The sequence below is a fragment of the Pimephales promelas genome, chromosome 1 (genome assembly GCF_988280905.1).
Source record: "Pimephales promelas chromosome 1, fPimPro1.hap1.1, whole genome shotgun sequence".
In the NCBI taxonomy this organism is placed as follows: Eukaryota; Metazoa; Chordata; class Actinopteri; order Cypriniformes; family Leuciscidae; genus Pimephales; species Pimephales promelas.
This window is the reverse complement of record NC_142769.1, coordinates 47637637-47653935: the sequence shown is the minus strand read 5'-3', so window position 1 is coordinate 47653935 and position 16299 is coordinate 47637637. Positions and strand designations below refer to the sequence as shown.

At 39.2% G+C, this 16299-nt stretch overlaps 1 protein-coding gene across 2 annotated transcripts in view; it reads right to left on the bottom strand.

Annotated features, from left to right (window-relative positions):
* Nucleotides 1–43: 43 nt before the first annotated feature.
* Nucleotides 44–16299, bottom strand: part of gigyf1a (GRB10 interacting GYF protein 1a) — a 54662-nt gene continuing 38406 nt past the window's right edge. For both annotated transcript variants that reach the window (XM_039658566.2, XM_039658567.2), the window contains exons 15-26: nucleotides 15674–15771; nucleotides 15492–15592; nucleotides 15106–15176; nucleotides 14898–15023; nucleotides 13505–13693; nucleotides 13252–13424; nucleotides 10665–10825; nucleotides 10272–10435; nucleotides 10144–10191; nucleotides 9888–10032; nucleotides 4073–7459; nucleotides 44–1375 (exon numbers count right to left, since the gene is read on the bottom strand). In XM_039658566.2, coding sequence (XP_039514500.2) covers nucleotides 7392–7459; nucleotides 9888–10032; nucleotides 10144–10191; nucleotides 10272–10435; nucleotides 10665–10825; nucleotides 13252–13424; nucleotides 13505–13693; nucleotides 14898–15023; nucleotides 15106–15176; nucleotides 15492–15592; nucleotides 15674–15771 — 1344 coding nt within the window. In that variant the 3' untranslated portion in view covers nucleotides 44–1375; nucleotides 4073–7391. The remainder of the gene's footprint in view (nucleotides 1376–4072; nucleotides 7460–9887; nucleotides 10033–10143; nucleotides 10192–10271; nucleotides 10436–10664; nucleotides 10826–13251; nucleotides 13425–13504; nucleotides 13694–14897; nucleotides 15024–15105; nucleotides 15177–15491; nucleotides 15593–15673; nucleotides 15772–16299) is intronic.

Below are 16299 nucleotides of genomic sequence, written 5' to 3'. Positions count from 1 at the left end.
GTCAAATGCTAAATAGTGAGAAAACCAAAGTCCACACAAGTGCCTCATTCTGAAGCATTTATTAATTTTCTTCAAACAAACCAAGAAACCCCAAAAACTATTCACATGATGAATATTCAAACATTGTCCAAATGGTTTCTTATGACCTTTTTTTTTTTTTTAAATGGTTGCATCTCTGGAAATTTCAAGACATCCAACTCAGTCGTGTGTGACGGCAAGCTAGAGACTTTTCAGATCTCGTTATGCATTGCTGATTTCGACTCCGCCATCGCCGCTGTTATTCGGTTGATCACTTCAAGAAGAAGAACACACGGCTCTGTGACAGCGCCAATACAGTACGGTTGCTTTTCACACACTGAATCAATAGATATGACAAACATGTATTTTTTAAATCATCATTAACATTTTAAAACCTATTTTTGCATGCCAGTCAAGACATTAGGCATCACTAGTTTATTCTGACCTGCAAAGGTACACAATTAATCATCTTAAGAGGGCAATACCGTACAAATAGTATTTCTTACTTCTCTTCCGAAATCAAAGATGAAAAGGCGTTTTTATGTTCATCAGTCGACACAATTCTGACCTGGGAACAGTTTTCACCTCTCATACTGAAAATGCGAAACGGTTTCGACGTCAGAAAAACACCAAAAAAAAGTCATCAATTACACGTTTTTTGCGGGGATAATTTGAAAATGTTATAGAAATCATTTCACAGGTTCATAAACAATGTTTCATGGGTTCCTTAAATAAAATCACACGCTATTATGTCACAGAGCTACTCTCACTTTTTTTTGTTTTACGCATCTTAAGTGTGCCTTAATAGGCAGAACTGAACTGTTAAGGCATGTCATAAAAGAAAAAAAAATTCAAACAAATCTGAAAACCCAACAGAAAAATGGGAAAAGGGTTAAGGTTATATACAGTATTTACATGGCAGCCAGATTGAAGTGTAGTGCGACTGTTAAGCCATTTCAGCGAGTGTGTGTAATTGAGAATTCATTTTTGAATGCGTGTGTGTGTGTGTGTATTTCAGTTGTTATTTATGTGTGTGTCGTGTTTGTAAAGTTCACTCTGGCTGCAATCTGTGCAGGTTCGAGATCTCATAGTTCAGCTGTTCCAGCATTCACAGTTCACTCCCTCCTCATAGAGAGGAAACATGTTCCTCTTAGTAGTCCGAATATGGTGCCATGAGTCCATCAGTCCTCCTCTTCCTCCTGGGGTCTTCGTCATTGACATGCAGTCATGATTACATGTGCTGTTGGGAATCTCCATCCTTGGGATCTTCCTCTGAAGGCGAAGGACAGGAGACGGAGACGAAGACGAAGCAGTGGAGAGCCTCTATCTCCATCTGAAGATCTGGAACAGCAAAGATCTAATCAAAGCAGAGAGAGACAAAAAGGAAGACATTATTTTTTGTGAAAATAAAGAGTAGATCTAATAAGGAAGGGTTAATGCCCGACGAGGTGTCCATTGTCAGGTGTCCGCCAAAGTCCACCTCGAAGGGCATTAATCCGCTTATACCATGGTCACTTGCCAAATAACACATTAGTTTATATTTGAATTAATTTTACAATCCAATTTGGTTTCCATGGTTACGCCTGACGGTCAATAGAGTGCCGAAGTTATGACGTCACTCCGTAGGCCAAAACGCGGAAGTGAGTTAGCATTTTAGCACTCCCGGTTCCTCTATACGCACAACCGGCGCTGCGTCATAGAATGTCTCTGAATAGGTTCACGCCCACTTTTGGGGGAAATCAATATTACGCCTTATTCACGGCAGCGCCATCTTTGATTTTTAATGAGAATGAAAGCGAGGCTGTGAGGGATAGACTTGCATCTCTTCGATGGGCTGTACTGTTATTTAATGTGTTTTTCGGATTGTTCCGCTCATGAAACACTGGAAAAATATCTTTTCAAGAAATGTCAGTTGACAAAAAAACTCCCGACAATGTAAGCTGTGGAAAATTGTAAGTAATCTAGCCGCTTTATTCAGCTTTTTACAGCGGATGCCATTGGAAACACGGTAAGTCTATCCCTCACAGCCTCACTTTCATACCCGTCATGGCGCTGCTCTGAATAAGGCCTATAGACTTCAATACAAAATAACAGCAAAAACCAACGTCCGTCCGTTGTAATAACTTAAGAAATCACTTATATAAAACATGTCAAGTAATTATATGTCACCCCTGCCTGGCATAGAGCGTGAAAGATACATACACAAACTTAATTTGGCCAATTTAAAAACATGTCCCTTTATTTTTCCAGCGTCAAATTGGTGTAACAACCCCACCCAGTGGCCAGAGGTGTCTTACCCGGACATTTAATTGTACCTCATCGAGGCACCAGGTAAGCCCCTGAATGATTTTATTTCGTTTTTTTAAAGTAAAAAACCTTAATGTGTATATTATGAATGTATGATGATGATGATGATGATGGCAGGTAGCCTGGGCTAGTTGATTACGGGCATAAAAAAATGTATCTTTCACGCTCTATGGCAGGCAGGGTGGACATTACTTGACATGTTTTATTTAAGTGATTTCTTAAGTTATTTACGCCTGTCGGCTGTGTACGGGCGTTGGTTTTTGCCGTTATTTTGTATTGAAGTCTATAGGGGATTATCACGCTGATGCGTAGGACTTCCGGATTCTGTGATCTTTGTGCACTGCCACTTCTGTTGAATCACCGATCTCGCTGGTAAACTGATGAAGGACTGCACTAAGTTTTATACGGCATCCCTGGTAAATTAGTCTGATTCACTAAAGTGCCGGCTGCAAACAAACGTGCTACCTGGTTTTATTTTTAAGTTTTAATCCACTTTTTCCTTATACTCAATTCAGTAGGGTTGGCATCGTTGGTTAGATTTACAAAGTGGAACAGAGCAGTGATATATATAGCCTTCGTCTCAGGCATTGTTGAACTGCGTCGGAAGTGGACATGCACAAAGTTGACAAATCCCGTCCATGAAACCCGGAAGCGTGATAATCCCCTAGTTTGTTTCCCTCTAAAAGGGGGAGGGGACAAAATTGACAGTTAAGTTCCCGGATGTGCCGGTTGTGCGTATACAGGCTTCAAAATGTATACATTTTGGACTTTAACTCGTGAAGATTGTCTTGATAGAAAACCCTTTGTTGAAGACAGACTTTTGGAAAATCGCAAAAAATAAGATCTTTGTGGAAATAGCTTTTCGATCGAGGCGCTAATCCATGCGCCGCTAGATTCTGAGTTGTCCAACGAAGAGACGTCATCACTTTGGCTCTCTATTTAGAACTCATTTACTAGGTGTCCTATATCACTTTTTAATGGACACCCAGCAGCCAATCAGAATTGAAAATGTGTAATATATTTTAAAAAGCACGTTCACACAGTCTAGTTTGCTTGGTTTGGATTTTTTGGTAACACTTTATTGAAAGTTGTCATAAAAAAGACATTTTTGTCTTGGTTAATGTCAAGTTGTCATAATCAAGACATGTTTGTCTTGGTTAATGTCAAGTTGTCATAACAAAGACAATTTAAACAATGTCAACTTTGCATTAAAAGTGTCATAATTTACCGAATGACACTTAATGACAACAGTCATAAACATTCATGAAGACTCCTTCATGTTCATGACAGGTGTTATGTCATGTTTATGACAGTGTCATGTCAGTCTTATGCACACCCCTTCAAATAAGGGCTCACATCTGCTTACGGCTCACATTGGCATTTTAACACTAAAGGCATAGGGATACGTTTAGAATCTGATTGGCCGGCTTTTATTACGTATATTGCGTGGCTTACCGAGCATCCAAAACAGAGCTGTGTGCTGTGGATAAACGCGCTCGTTGTGTGTGCGTAGCCTATATATGATTGTATTTTGACCAGCTGAGAACTTGTGAAGATTAAAAACCAATGTTTTAGCATTTTTTGTTTTGCTAGGAAGATGCTCTGGGCATTGTAAAGCCATCACTAGTTTAACCTAAAGTGCAGTAGTAGTAATTACTTTTGTAAGGAATAGGGGAAGGAAAAAATGTAAAATGTAATAAATCACTGAATAAACATAACCAAACAAACAAATAAATAGCATTCTTACCAAACTAAAGGTCTTGTGGTGCCGTAACCACTTCAAGCCAAAGGTGAACTTCAGCCATGCAGTCAGCAGGAGGCGGTAGAGCTGATGGAGCTTATTAGTTATTGATCTCCAATACACACACTAAAAACAAAACAAAAACTGTCCTCCAGTCTTTAAAAAAGCCTTTTTCAGTCATCCATGAAATATTTAATTCCAGTCCACAAAAAAAAAAGAAAAAAAAGAAAAAAACCGTTGGCTAGCACCCTGGACCAAGCAGTTTAATCCTTTTTACATAACGGAGAACACTGTCGAGTAAATATGTTCTGAATCTCCACGTTGTAACCAAGTTACTGTTCGTATAGTCTTAAATATCAACATTGTTCAGTGAAAATCCTGTCCCGATGCGTCTGAAACTTCCCTTATCCTTCGACGGTAAAGCTTGTGTGGTGTCGTCCTCAAAAAGCCTGAGACACAACCACCGTAAGGAGAACGAGTCTCACGCTGGGGCGTCAAAAACCCCCGAAGCAGAAAGAGGACGTCTCGTGCTCTCCAAGCCCGAGTGAAAGCTCCTCACAGTTTTGAGCAAATGAAAAGTGCATAGGGAGGGTATCAGGGCAGTGCTTGTCCCTTTGTCATCTTCATGAAGACGGCGGCCATGACACCCCGTCCACCCTCAGATGAGAAATACAAAAACTAGAAGCACGTTCACACACTGTCCAAGGAATTATCTGGCAGATCTGAGGTCACACATATGTTCTTGTTGTCGTTGTTCTCGATCACGGATATGTCCATCCGAAAAGAATCCACAAGATGATTGGGGGGGGGAAATGTTAAAGCATTCAATATATGCATCTCAAAGTACCAAGAGGTCGTCTGTGCTGTGTGATTTTTGCCTTCTTTCCAGGTACATTTCGATTTCATTACAAAGAGAGATTAGTAAACAAAAGTCCAGTAAACAAAATATGGTCGCCTTTATGATTCTAAAAAAACAAAAAAAACACACCCTGTCCATAAAGATTAAAGGTACATGAAGAAATCTTTGATGTACTTGTGTTCCAGCAATCCAAGTTTGTTTTTGTTTCAGTCAGCGAGTTATATAGGCTGCGTTCATATCCACATGCAAATGGAAGGGTCTGACGTCATGCCTTCCGACAAAACGATTCTCGCGTATTCAATCACCACAAAAATGAAGAGGAAAACAAAAAAAAAAGCACCCACAAATGTCTGTGCGGTTTGTAAACAACCAAAACTCCAGTATGGAATAGAATATCGTTCTCATTTTCATAGTCAGAGTCTGTGTGAACAGGATTGTAGAGGCAGTGTGTTTTTGCGGTTAGCCACCGTCGCGACAAAAACGACTTTCGATTTCGCTCCTCTTGACGTCCTGCGTATTACGCTTTAATATCCCGTGTTGAGCAACTCCATCTACACCGTTACATATTTGGAATACATTCAACTTGTTTGTTTTTTCTAAGAAGGAAAGAAAAAAAGTACACAAATGCACTTCACATGGTGGCAACTAAAAAAAAAGGAAAATTTTTCAAAATGAACAAAAAAAGTAGCAGCCCCAAGTGCTCTTCCTCGTAGTCCAATACTTTGTTTATATTCATATATAATCATATATAACATCAAAACAAAAATAAATCATTGTCATTGACAACAACAATGAACAAGTAACAAAATATTCAAACATTTTGTGTGCACCGCTGAGTGCACTTGCACAGTTTGTTGCGATCATTTTTTTTTTTTTGTCGTTTTTTTTTTTTTTTTTTTTTTTTAGCCAGAAATAGTCAAAACCTCAGTCACTCGTGAACAAGAGAGTGGACAGAAAGGCAATGTTAGGTCACATCCTCCAAATATCAAACATTTCTTTCATCCGAGCATCCCCAGGCTACAACAGAACTGTACAGAGATAGGCTCTTGGTTCAAAAAGCATGGGAGGCATGTGGGGGCGGAGCCTAGTGAAGCCACGCCCCTTTGCTAAAAAAATAATGTCTCAATGGCAGCAATGAAGTCTAATCATTCGCCCTTTAGTTCTTAGGCACACATGTGGGGACAGAAAACACACACACATACACAACGTACGTACCACAAGTAACCATTTCCTAAAAGTATACAAGATTGAATTGAGCTCAACAACAACAACAACAACACAAACGAAACGATGATGACAAAACTAATGACGTGTTCTCAAACCTCACAGAGGCAAAAATGAGGCAGCGGAGGACGTCCCTCGCGTCCCCCCACGAAAACTAAGAGTGCTGGTTGGCGTAAAATGGGCTAAAGCTTTTGTGTTTGAATCTAGAGGTCTTTCTTTGTCGGGGAATGAAGAGCTGGTGAAAGAGGATGTGTTGTGCCGTTGCCCCCCCTCTCTCTGTCTCGCTTTCATTCGCTCATTAATTCGCTCATACTGCACATTTACAAGAGGAGTAATACACACGGTTCCTCCTGCACACAAGCGATCACGTTCACACATTCATTCGGTTCATAAAAAAAAAATAAAAAAAAATCACTCCGAATGACGAAATGGCCTCTTTTGATCATACGTCTAAATAAAGCGATTTAAAAAAAACACATTGTGCAGACTGGTATGTTTTAAACACTCATACGCATACACACAGGCACACAATCACAAAAATATTCTTCTCTATTATATCTAACACATTTTTTTTTATCTTTTTAACTTGCATTTTATGTGAGTGCAAATCTTCAAGTTTTATAATCAAAGTTTTTTTTTTATAATAGCTTTACATTTTTTAATAGAAACTTTATATATATATATATATGTATATAAAAAATGAAACAACAGTGTTTGTCTTTAAAGAGAGGATTTTTTTTTTCTGATAATGTCTGAACTGAAACACACAATGGTCCCCCAATCGCCACCGTTTCCTCCCAGCACAAACTCCAGTTCTGATTCAACACACACACACACGCACACACACAGTATATGTATGTGGTAATATTTCTGAAGCCATACCACATAAATATACAATCATCTCGGAAAAGAAAAAAAAAAACTATTCAAATTACATCTTAATAAAGTGCATTAGTCTGAGTGTAAGGTGCTTAATGCTGTAAGTGCCAGAACTTTATCACCCCCCGTCCCCCAAACACACGTACAGACACACAAAAATAAATTCACACCTGTTCCCTTCCCTGTTGAATTACATTCTTCTATTCCCAGCGCAGTCCCACCCCCCCGCCCACCCCTGAACTGATACCTCACGCCTGGCTGATCCCAAATCCCCTCCCCCTCAAAGCAGTGCACATTCGACTTGCGGAGTCTGATTAGGTGGACCCGCGGGTTTAAAGGCCTCGTGTAGCTATTGCTGTGGATTCAGTAATCCTCGACCATCTCCATCTCGTTTAGACCATACCGATCAGGGCCACCATGGAATGAGTACCCTAAAGAGACACAGAAAGACATTTCAAATACAGTTAGTGGTGCACCATATGGTCAATTGGTGTCGTTCCGATGTCAAAATAGTGCCGATGTGAACAGGCCGATAATTATTCCTGTGTATTTGACGTGCGTAGATGCGAGCATGGGGGCGGGAATGTTTGTTTTTGCACAAGTGCATACATTAGGAGTGCATAGGAGTCATTTGTTCAGGAATCAGTTGAAATACACTGGTTCTTTTTAGTGAATCAAAACCACATGCAGCACAACCGTTGTAGTTCAACTGGCTCCTGAACAAATGACTCCTATGAACTGGTTCATTTTAAAAAGAACCTGGTTGTGCCAACTACAACCAACTACACTGGTTGTGCTATATGTGGTTTTGATTCGTGAATCAAAACCACATATAGCACAACCAGTGTAGTTCAACTGATTCCTGAACAAATGACACCTATGAACATGTGGTTTTGATTCACTAAAAAGAACCAGTTCATATGAGTAATTTGTTCAGGAATCAGTTGAACTACACTGGTTGTGTTACATGTGGTTTTGATTCACTTGAAAAAAGAACCAGTGCATAGGAGTCATTTGTTCAGGAATCAGTTGAACTACACTGGTTGTGCTACATGTGGTTTTGATTCACTTAAAAAAAAATTACCATTTCATAGGAGTCATTTGTTCAGGAATCAGTTGAACTACACTGGTTGTGCTACATGTGGTTTTGATTCACTTAAAAAAAATTACCATTTCATAGGAGTCATTTATTCAGGAATCAGTTGAACTACACGGGTTGTGCTATATGTGGTTTTGATTCACTTAAAAAAAGAACCAGTTCATAGGAGTCATTTGTTCAGGAATCAGTTGAACTACACTGGTTGTGCTACATGTGGTTTTGATTCACTTAAAAAAAATTACCATTTCATAGGAGTCATTTATTCAGGAATCAGTTGAACTACACGGGTTGCGCTACATGTGGTTTTGATTCACTAAAAAGAACCAGTTCATAGGAGTCATTTGTTCAGGAATCAGTTTAACTACACTGGTTGTGCTACATGTGGTTTTGATTCACTTAAAAAAAATTACCATTTCATAGGAGTCATTTATTCAGGAATCAGTTGAACTACACGGGTTGCGCTACATGTGGTTTTGATTCACTAAAAATAACCAGTTCATAGGAGTCATTTATTCAGGAATCAGTTGAACTTCACTGGTTGTGCTACATGTGGTTTTGATTCACTTAAAAAAAAATTTACCATTTCATAGGAGTCATTTATTCAGGAATCTACACAGGCTGCGCTACATGTGGTTTTGATTCACTAAAATGAACCAGTTCATAGGAGTCATTTGTTCAGGAATCAGTTGAACTACACTGGTTGTGCTACATGTGGTTTTGATTCACTAAAAATAACCAGTTCATAGGAGTCATTTGTTCAGGAATCAGTTGAACTACACTGGTTGTGCTACATGTGGTTTTGATTCACTAAAAAGAACCAGTTCATAGGAGTCATTTATTCAGGAATCAGTTGAACTACACGGGTTGCGCTCCATGTTGTTTTGATTCACTAAAAATAACCAGTTCATAGGAGTCATTTATTCAGGAATCAGTTGAACTTCACTGGTTGCGCTACATGTGGTTTTGATTCACTAAAAAGAACCAGTTCATGGAGTCATTTATTCAGGAATCTACACAGGCTGCGCTACATGTGGTTTTGATTCACTAAAATGAACCAGTTCATAGGAGTAATTTGTTCAGGAATCAGTTGAACTACACTGGTTGTGCTACATGTGGTTTTGATTCACTAAAAATAACCAGTTCATAGGAGTCATTTGTTCAGGAATCAGTTGAACTACACTGGTTGTGCTACATGTGGTTTTGATTCACTAAAAAGAACCAGTTCATAGGAGTCATTTGTTCAGAAATCAGTTGAACTACACTGGTTGTGCTACATGTGGTTTTGATTCACTAAAAATAACCAGTTCATAGGAGTCATTTGTTCAGGAATCAGTTGAACTACACTGGTTGTGCTACATGTGGTTTTGATTCACTAAAAAGAACCAGTTCATAGGAGTCATTTGTTCAGAAATCAGTTGAACTACACTGGTTGTGCTATATGTGGTTTTGATTCACTAGAAAGAACCAGTTCATAGGAGTCATTTGTTCAGGAGTCAGTTGAACTACACTGGTTGTGCTACATGTGGTTTTGATTCACTAGAAAGAACCAGTTCATAGGAGTCATTTGTTCAGGAGTCAGTTGAACTACACTGGTTGTGCTATAGCCAATGTGGTTTTGATTAATAAAAAAAAGATCATAGGAGTCATTTGTTCAGGAATCAGTTGAACTATACTGGTTGTGCTACATGTGGTTTTGATTCACCAGTTCATAGGAGTCATTTGTTCAGGAATCAGAGAGAGAAATAAATAAGTACGGGTACCTAAGATGCTTGGGTCAGAGTGCAGCATCATGGGCTGTTTCTTCTTCAGCTTTGCTGCCTGATCATAGACCGCACCACCCTTCCCAGAATGCACTGCCTGGAACATAGACTGCAGAGTGCTGGGGTTCATTCCTCGTACAGTATCCTATTCGACAAAAAAGGGCAAGAATGAGAGGCAAACATAGGAATCTGATAAATTACAAACGTGACTTGGTTTAGCCCATCACGGACATATAAATCATCGTCGTACTCATACCTGCAGTGGGAAGTTGTTCATGCTGAGTCCAGCCATCTCTTTGGAGAGCTGTAAGAGAAGACCAAGAATTTAATTTCAAGTAGGCAAACACCACACACAAAGACTTTACGTCTTCCTGTCACACACACCTGCTGCTGCTGTCTCTGGTGGTTAGCTTTCTGTTTGGCACGGCGCTCCAGGAACTGTCTGGCGAACTCTTTGGCTTCGACAGTGTCGCCCAGATAGGAGCAGATAAAGTTCAACACCTCATACGGAGACTCCACCTCCTTCAGGTACGCCACAATGGTGGGCACTACGAACACAAACGCACACTCGTTTTCCTGCTTGTGAACTCTCTGGGCTGCCAGGCTAATAATGTGTGTTTACTGTAAACATGTCTTGAAGTCATTTTTCAGAATAATCAACTGTTGCAGATGTTGTCAAAAGAGGATTTGCATTTCAGATTATTTTATTGTAAATATAAAGCAATCCAAATGAGAGAAAGGCTGTTGTGTGCAAATCCTGAAAGAGAGACGTCTTACCATCCTGGGAAGAGGTGGAGTTATTGGCGGAGGTGTTGAGCGCATGCAGCATCTGTTCACACCAGGTGGTGAAGCCGTCCTGAGACTTCATCCCCTGCAGGAGCTTAAACAGCCGATCCTCCTCCTCAGTGCGTTTACGGCTCCTCATCATGTACTGCTCGCTGTACAAACACATGCTAACGGTTTACCCAGAACACACACTTTGGATTGTACAAGCATAACGCTAACAATAACAACGCCACGGTCATAGGTTTAATTACAAGATTGCTTTGTTTGTCCTATCATATAGGAACATGTACATTTATGCGGAGATCCATGATTTTTCTAAGTCGTTTTTAAAATACCAATTTAAATGTTAAAGGAGTAGTTCACTTTTAAAAAAACTTTTGCTGATAATTTACTCACCCCCATGTCATCCAAGATGTCCATGTCTTTCTTTTTTCAGTCGAAAAGAAATTAAGGTTTTTGATGAAAACATTCCAGGATTTTTCTCTATATAATGGACTTCAATGGGAACCAAACGGTTCAAGGCACAACTCTCCTGCCAACTCTCAGAACTGTCCTGTCCGAACTCGTTCATCAAAATGAACAAATCTTTTCCCGAGTCAACTCGTTCATTTCGTTTGTTGAAGGAACCAAATGACACGAAAAAAGATTTGTTCATTTGATAAACGAATTCGAACAGGAGAGTCACGAACGCGCATCACAGAACAGAGCAAGGCGAGCATTTGAGCTTATAAAACTTAAACTTTGTTTTTTATTTTTTTCAATGAGCGATCGTTTCGCTTGATAAGACCCTTATTCATCGTCTGAAATAATTTAAAGCCCTTTGAACAGTTTGCACTGAAACTGTCTTTTGGACCTTGAACCGTTTGGTTCCCATTGAAGTCCATTATATGAAGAAAAATCCTGGAATGTTTTCGTCAAAAACCTTAATTTCTTTTCGACTGAAGAAAGAAAGACATGGACATCTTGGATGACATGGGGGTGAGTAAATTATCAGCAAAAGTTTTTTTACAAGTGAACAACTCCTTTAAAGGACAAGTTCGGTGTTTTACAATTAAAGCCCTGTTTTAAGATCGTCCCTGATGAAATAGAATGGTTGAGATTGTTTTTTAGACAGATGCTGCTGTCACGAGAATTTTTGGATTCTGTGTTAGCACCCCCCCACCTTTATAATGAAAGCATAGGTGAAGTCGAACAATCATTCATTAAAACACATAAAACTTTAGTTTACAAAGACGTGAAACTCACCGAGTGGTCTGGGGTGTTCACTGATATGCTCACACAAAAATCGCTGCAAAATATGCTTTCCAACAGGTTTTATCGTAGTTTTTGTCCAAGTCCATTTTCTGCCTGTTTTTGGTGGAAGGCCACAATAGTCGATTATCGAGTTTGCGTGCGCGATCCTTAGTTATCTAGTTACCAATGATCGCGCACGTGAACTCGATAATCGACTACTGTGGACTTCCTTGGACAAAAACTACGATAAAACCTGTTGGAAAGCATATTTTGCAGCGATTTTTGTGTGAGCATGTCAGTGAACACCCCAGACCACTCGGTGAGTTTCACGTCTTTGTAAACTAAAGTTTTATGTGTTTTAATGAATGATTGTTCGACTTCACCTATGCTTTCATTATAAAGGTGGGGGGGTGCTAACACAGAATCCAAAAATTCTCGTGACAGGAGCATCTGTCTAAAAAATAATCTTAACTATTCTATTTCATCAGGGACGATCTTAAAACAGGGCTTTAATTGTAAAACACCGAACTTGTCCTTTAATAACAAAATCGAACATTGCTATGACTCATTTTAAAGCACCCATATTATGCAGTTTCATAACCATATCATATATCATGCAGTGTGTAATATAGCAGTTTGTGAATGCAAAAAGTCTGCAAAGTTTTAAAGATCAGTGCATGACAAATAAAGGTATTGTCTCCTAAAAGAAAGGATTGATTCTGAACTGTCGAAACGAGTCGTTAGTAACTGCAGTCTCTCTTCCTGTTAACTCCCAGATTTTTAATACATTCGCATAATGCCAGTCTACTTTCTTCATTGGCCGCCCGCAAACAAGGTCTACTTTAGTTTTATTCATTTTATTCATTTAGCTGACACTTTTATCCAAAGCGACTTACAATTGCTATACATGTCAGAGGTCGCACGCCTATGGAGCAACTAGGGGTTAAGTGTCTTGCTCAGGGACACATTGGTGTCTCACAGTGGATTCGAGCCAGGGTCTCTCACACCAAAGGCATGTGTCTTATCCACTGTGCCATCACCACCATTCCAATCCTCAGTTGTAGCTGAGGATTTTAAAAGTTTGGTCCGTGTTGTCGACATGTCGAAATCTACTTTGCTGCACTTCCAATTGATGAGGACTCAAGAAGAATCACATTTTCTACTTTCAAATATTTACATAGATTATGCTTGGATTTTGAGTAAAAATAAAGTGTTACATTATAGAAAAATTGTGCGCGTCTCATTTACGACTATTAAACTGTCCATCCATGACAATTGCTCTAAATATTGTTATTAGCCATTGATTGAAAACGCCATTCAACTTATGTGGTTTGTTTGTGTTTACCTCAGTGAGGGACTGCTGCGGCTGTTCTTCAGCCCCATATTGTTGCGATGAGCGCTCTGGTTCTTGAGGGCCTCGTCCCAAACGCCCATCCCTCCTCCCGAGGGGCTTCCACCACCACCCACCTTTCCATCCAAAGACCCAGACGCTCCCCACAGCGAAGAGGAATCACTCCACTGCAGAGCGAGACATTCATAATGCATCATTTTGATTTTCAGGACTGCACACCTGTGATGTTTGTATGTGCGTGTCGTACCCTCTGCTGTTGCTGGACTCTATGCTGCTGTTTGTGCATTCTCTCCGCCTCCGGCTGGATGTCCAGGAGGTTGTGGGGTTTGGTCTGCTTTCCCAGCCCAGGGATGGGTCCTCCGCTCCAGCCCGACCCGGAGCCCGAGGAGCCCTGACGCGGAGCCTGCTGGAGCAACTTCATCAGCAAATCCTGCTGCTGGGAAACAGAAAAACAGCCATATGAAAAAGAGTATGATAGAAACCAAAACAAAATTAAATTTACACTACTATTCAAAAGTTTGAAAGAAGTCTCTTATCTTTACTTGGACTGCATTCATTTGATTAAAAGTACAGCAAATGCAGTAATATTGTGAAATATTATTATTACAATAAAAACACAAAGATGCTGTTTTCTATTTGAATAGATTTCAAAATGTAGTTTATTCGTGTAAAATAAAGCTGAATTTTCAACATCATGACTCCAATCTTCATTGTCACATGATCCTTCAGAAATCACTCTAATATGCTGATTGGATGCTCCAGAAACATTTCTGAGTATTACCAATGTTGAAAACTGTTGTGCAGCTTAATATTTTTGTGTGAAAATCGTGATATGTGATATATAAGAGTTTGGTTCCAAAACGCTATAAATCCATTTTGATGAATTTGAGTAAAACTGTGTTTTCTTTAGCAAGAAAATGGGAAGATGAAAACCACTATTTTCGGTTTCAAATTTTATATTGTTATTTTATATTGTTATTATATTGATGAACAGCCTGTTTGAGTTTAAATGCAGTTTTCAATAAATTGCTCTACTCTCTATTTTTGTCTCTTGCTCCTCCTGTTTCTTCTTTTGGCATTTTGAAGCAGTACTTACAACCCGGTTATGATACACCAGTGCAAAATACGAATACTTAAAATGTTTCCCCTGGTCTTAAGATTTTGTTCAAGAGTGCATATATTTTTTTTTTTGATGAATAGAAAGCTAAAAAGAACAGCATTTATTTGAAATGTGTATATATATATATGAAGAGTTCAGATGCAAAAGCCTCTAAGTGCCATTTGAAATTTTCTTCTAGAATGATCATTTTTATCAAGCTTGTATATTTAAGTTCAGTGATTTCACTTAAATGGCAATGATAATTACCTATTAATTGTTATTTAAGTGAAATTACTGAACTTAAATATACAAGTTTGATAAAAATCATCATTAAAGAAGAAAATTTCAAATGGCATTTAGAGGCTTTTGCATCTGAACTCTTCATATATATATATATATATATATATATATATATAGCAAATGTAAAAAGTTTTTAATGCATCCTTGGTAAATAAAAGTATTAATTTCTTTAAAAATAATTAACTTCTCAAATTTTTAATGGTAATGTATTTGAGGTTATCTTAATAGGACACTATCACACCTGCTTGCGCCTATAAAGCTCCTCCTCCTCTCTCCTTTTTTGCTCTTCTCGCCTTTTTTCATCCCTCCGTTTCCTTTCCTCTTCCTCACGCTTGGCCCTGAGTTCAGCTTCTCTTCTCTCATGTAGCTGAGACACAACAGACAGCAGAGTTTTGAGTTCAGTGCATTTCCTCAGATCACCAGCAGAGGCCATCAGTGTCAACTCTTACCTTCTGAAGCTGTTCTAGAATTGGACCCTGAGTTGAAGAATTCATTAAGTCCCATAGACTGGCCTCACCGCCTGCTCACAGAAAAGAGAGAGAGGGCGAAAGAATGTTGTTTATTTTCCGGATGCGAAAAAAAGGGTGATTCTTAAAGTGCCCCGTTATGCTTCCGACCAATCAGAGCAGAGTAGGCTCATGGAAAGGAGGGGTTTAGAGACTGAATATTCAAAGAAACCACTCTAAGACTCCTTAAAGAAACGAGGTGATTTGTGACATATGAGAAAATGTGTGTTTTTTGACCTTGGATGCATGTAAACGTATTGTAGGAGATCTCAAAAACAAAAGTAGGAACCTTTACAATAGCATAACGGGCACTTGTTATGTGTGAGTACCTGCTGGCTGTGAGGCTGAGGTATGCATGTCCCACATGGACCCTGTATCTGGCACTGACATCGACCTGTTTAACGAAGGCATCATACCCTGCTCTCCACACCTACACAGAAAAAAAGCAGTATTAGACATATGAAATGTACACAGTGGCACTGTAAAAAGACACAAAAACTCAATCACTCACCTGTTGATGAGCTGAAAGAGCTGCTGTTGCTGCTGGTAAAGAGCCGAGGCAGCTGCTAATTCCTGCTGCTTCTTCAGCCGCTCCTGATCCATATTACCCTGAAACACACAGAAAGGTCAATTACACGCATTAACCCATGACAGAGTGATCAGATACATGCATTTATTCATGAGAGAGACTTGCATGAACATTTACGCACACACACAGGTTATCTGCCTGTTTAAAGGAGTAGTTCACTTTTTAAAAAAAAACTTGCTGATAATTTACTCACCCCCATGTCATCCAAGATGTCCATGTCTTTCTTTCTTCAGTCGAAAAGAAATTAAGGTTTTTGATGAAAACATTCCAGGATTTTCACCATATAATGGACTTCAATGGGAACCAAACGGTTCAAGGTCCAAATGAGAGTTTCAGTGCAGCTTCAAAGGGCTTTAAACGATTCCAGACGATGAATAACAGTCTTATCAAGCGAAACGATCGCTCATTTAAAAAATAAATACAAAAGTTTAAGTTTTATAAGCACAAATGCTCGCCTTGCTCTGTTCTGTGATGAGCGTTCGTGACTCTCCTGTTCGATCTCGTTTATCGAAATGAACAAATCTTTTTCCGAGTCATTTCATTCATTC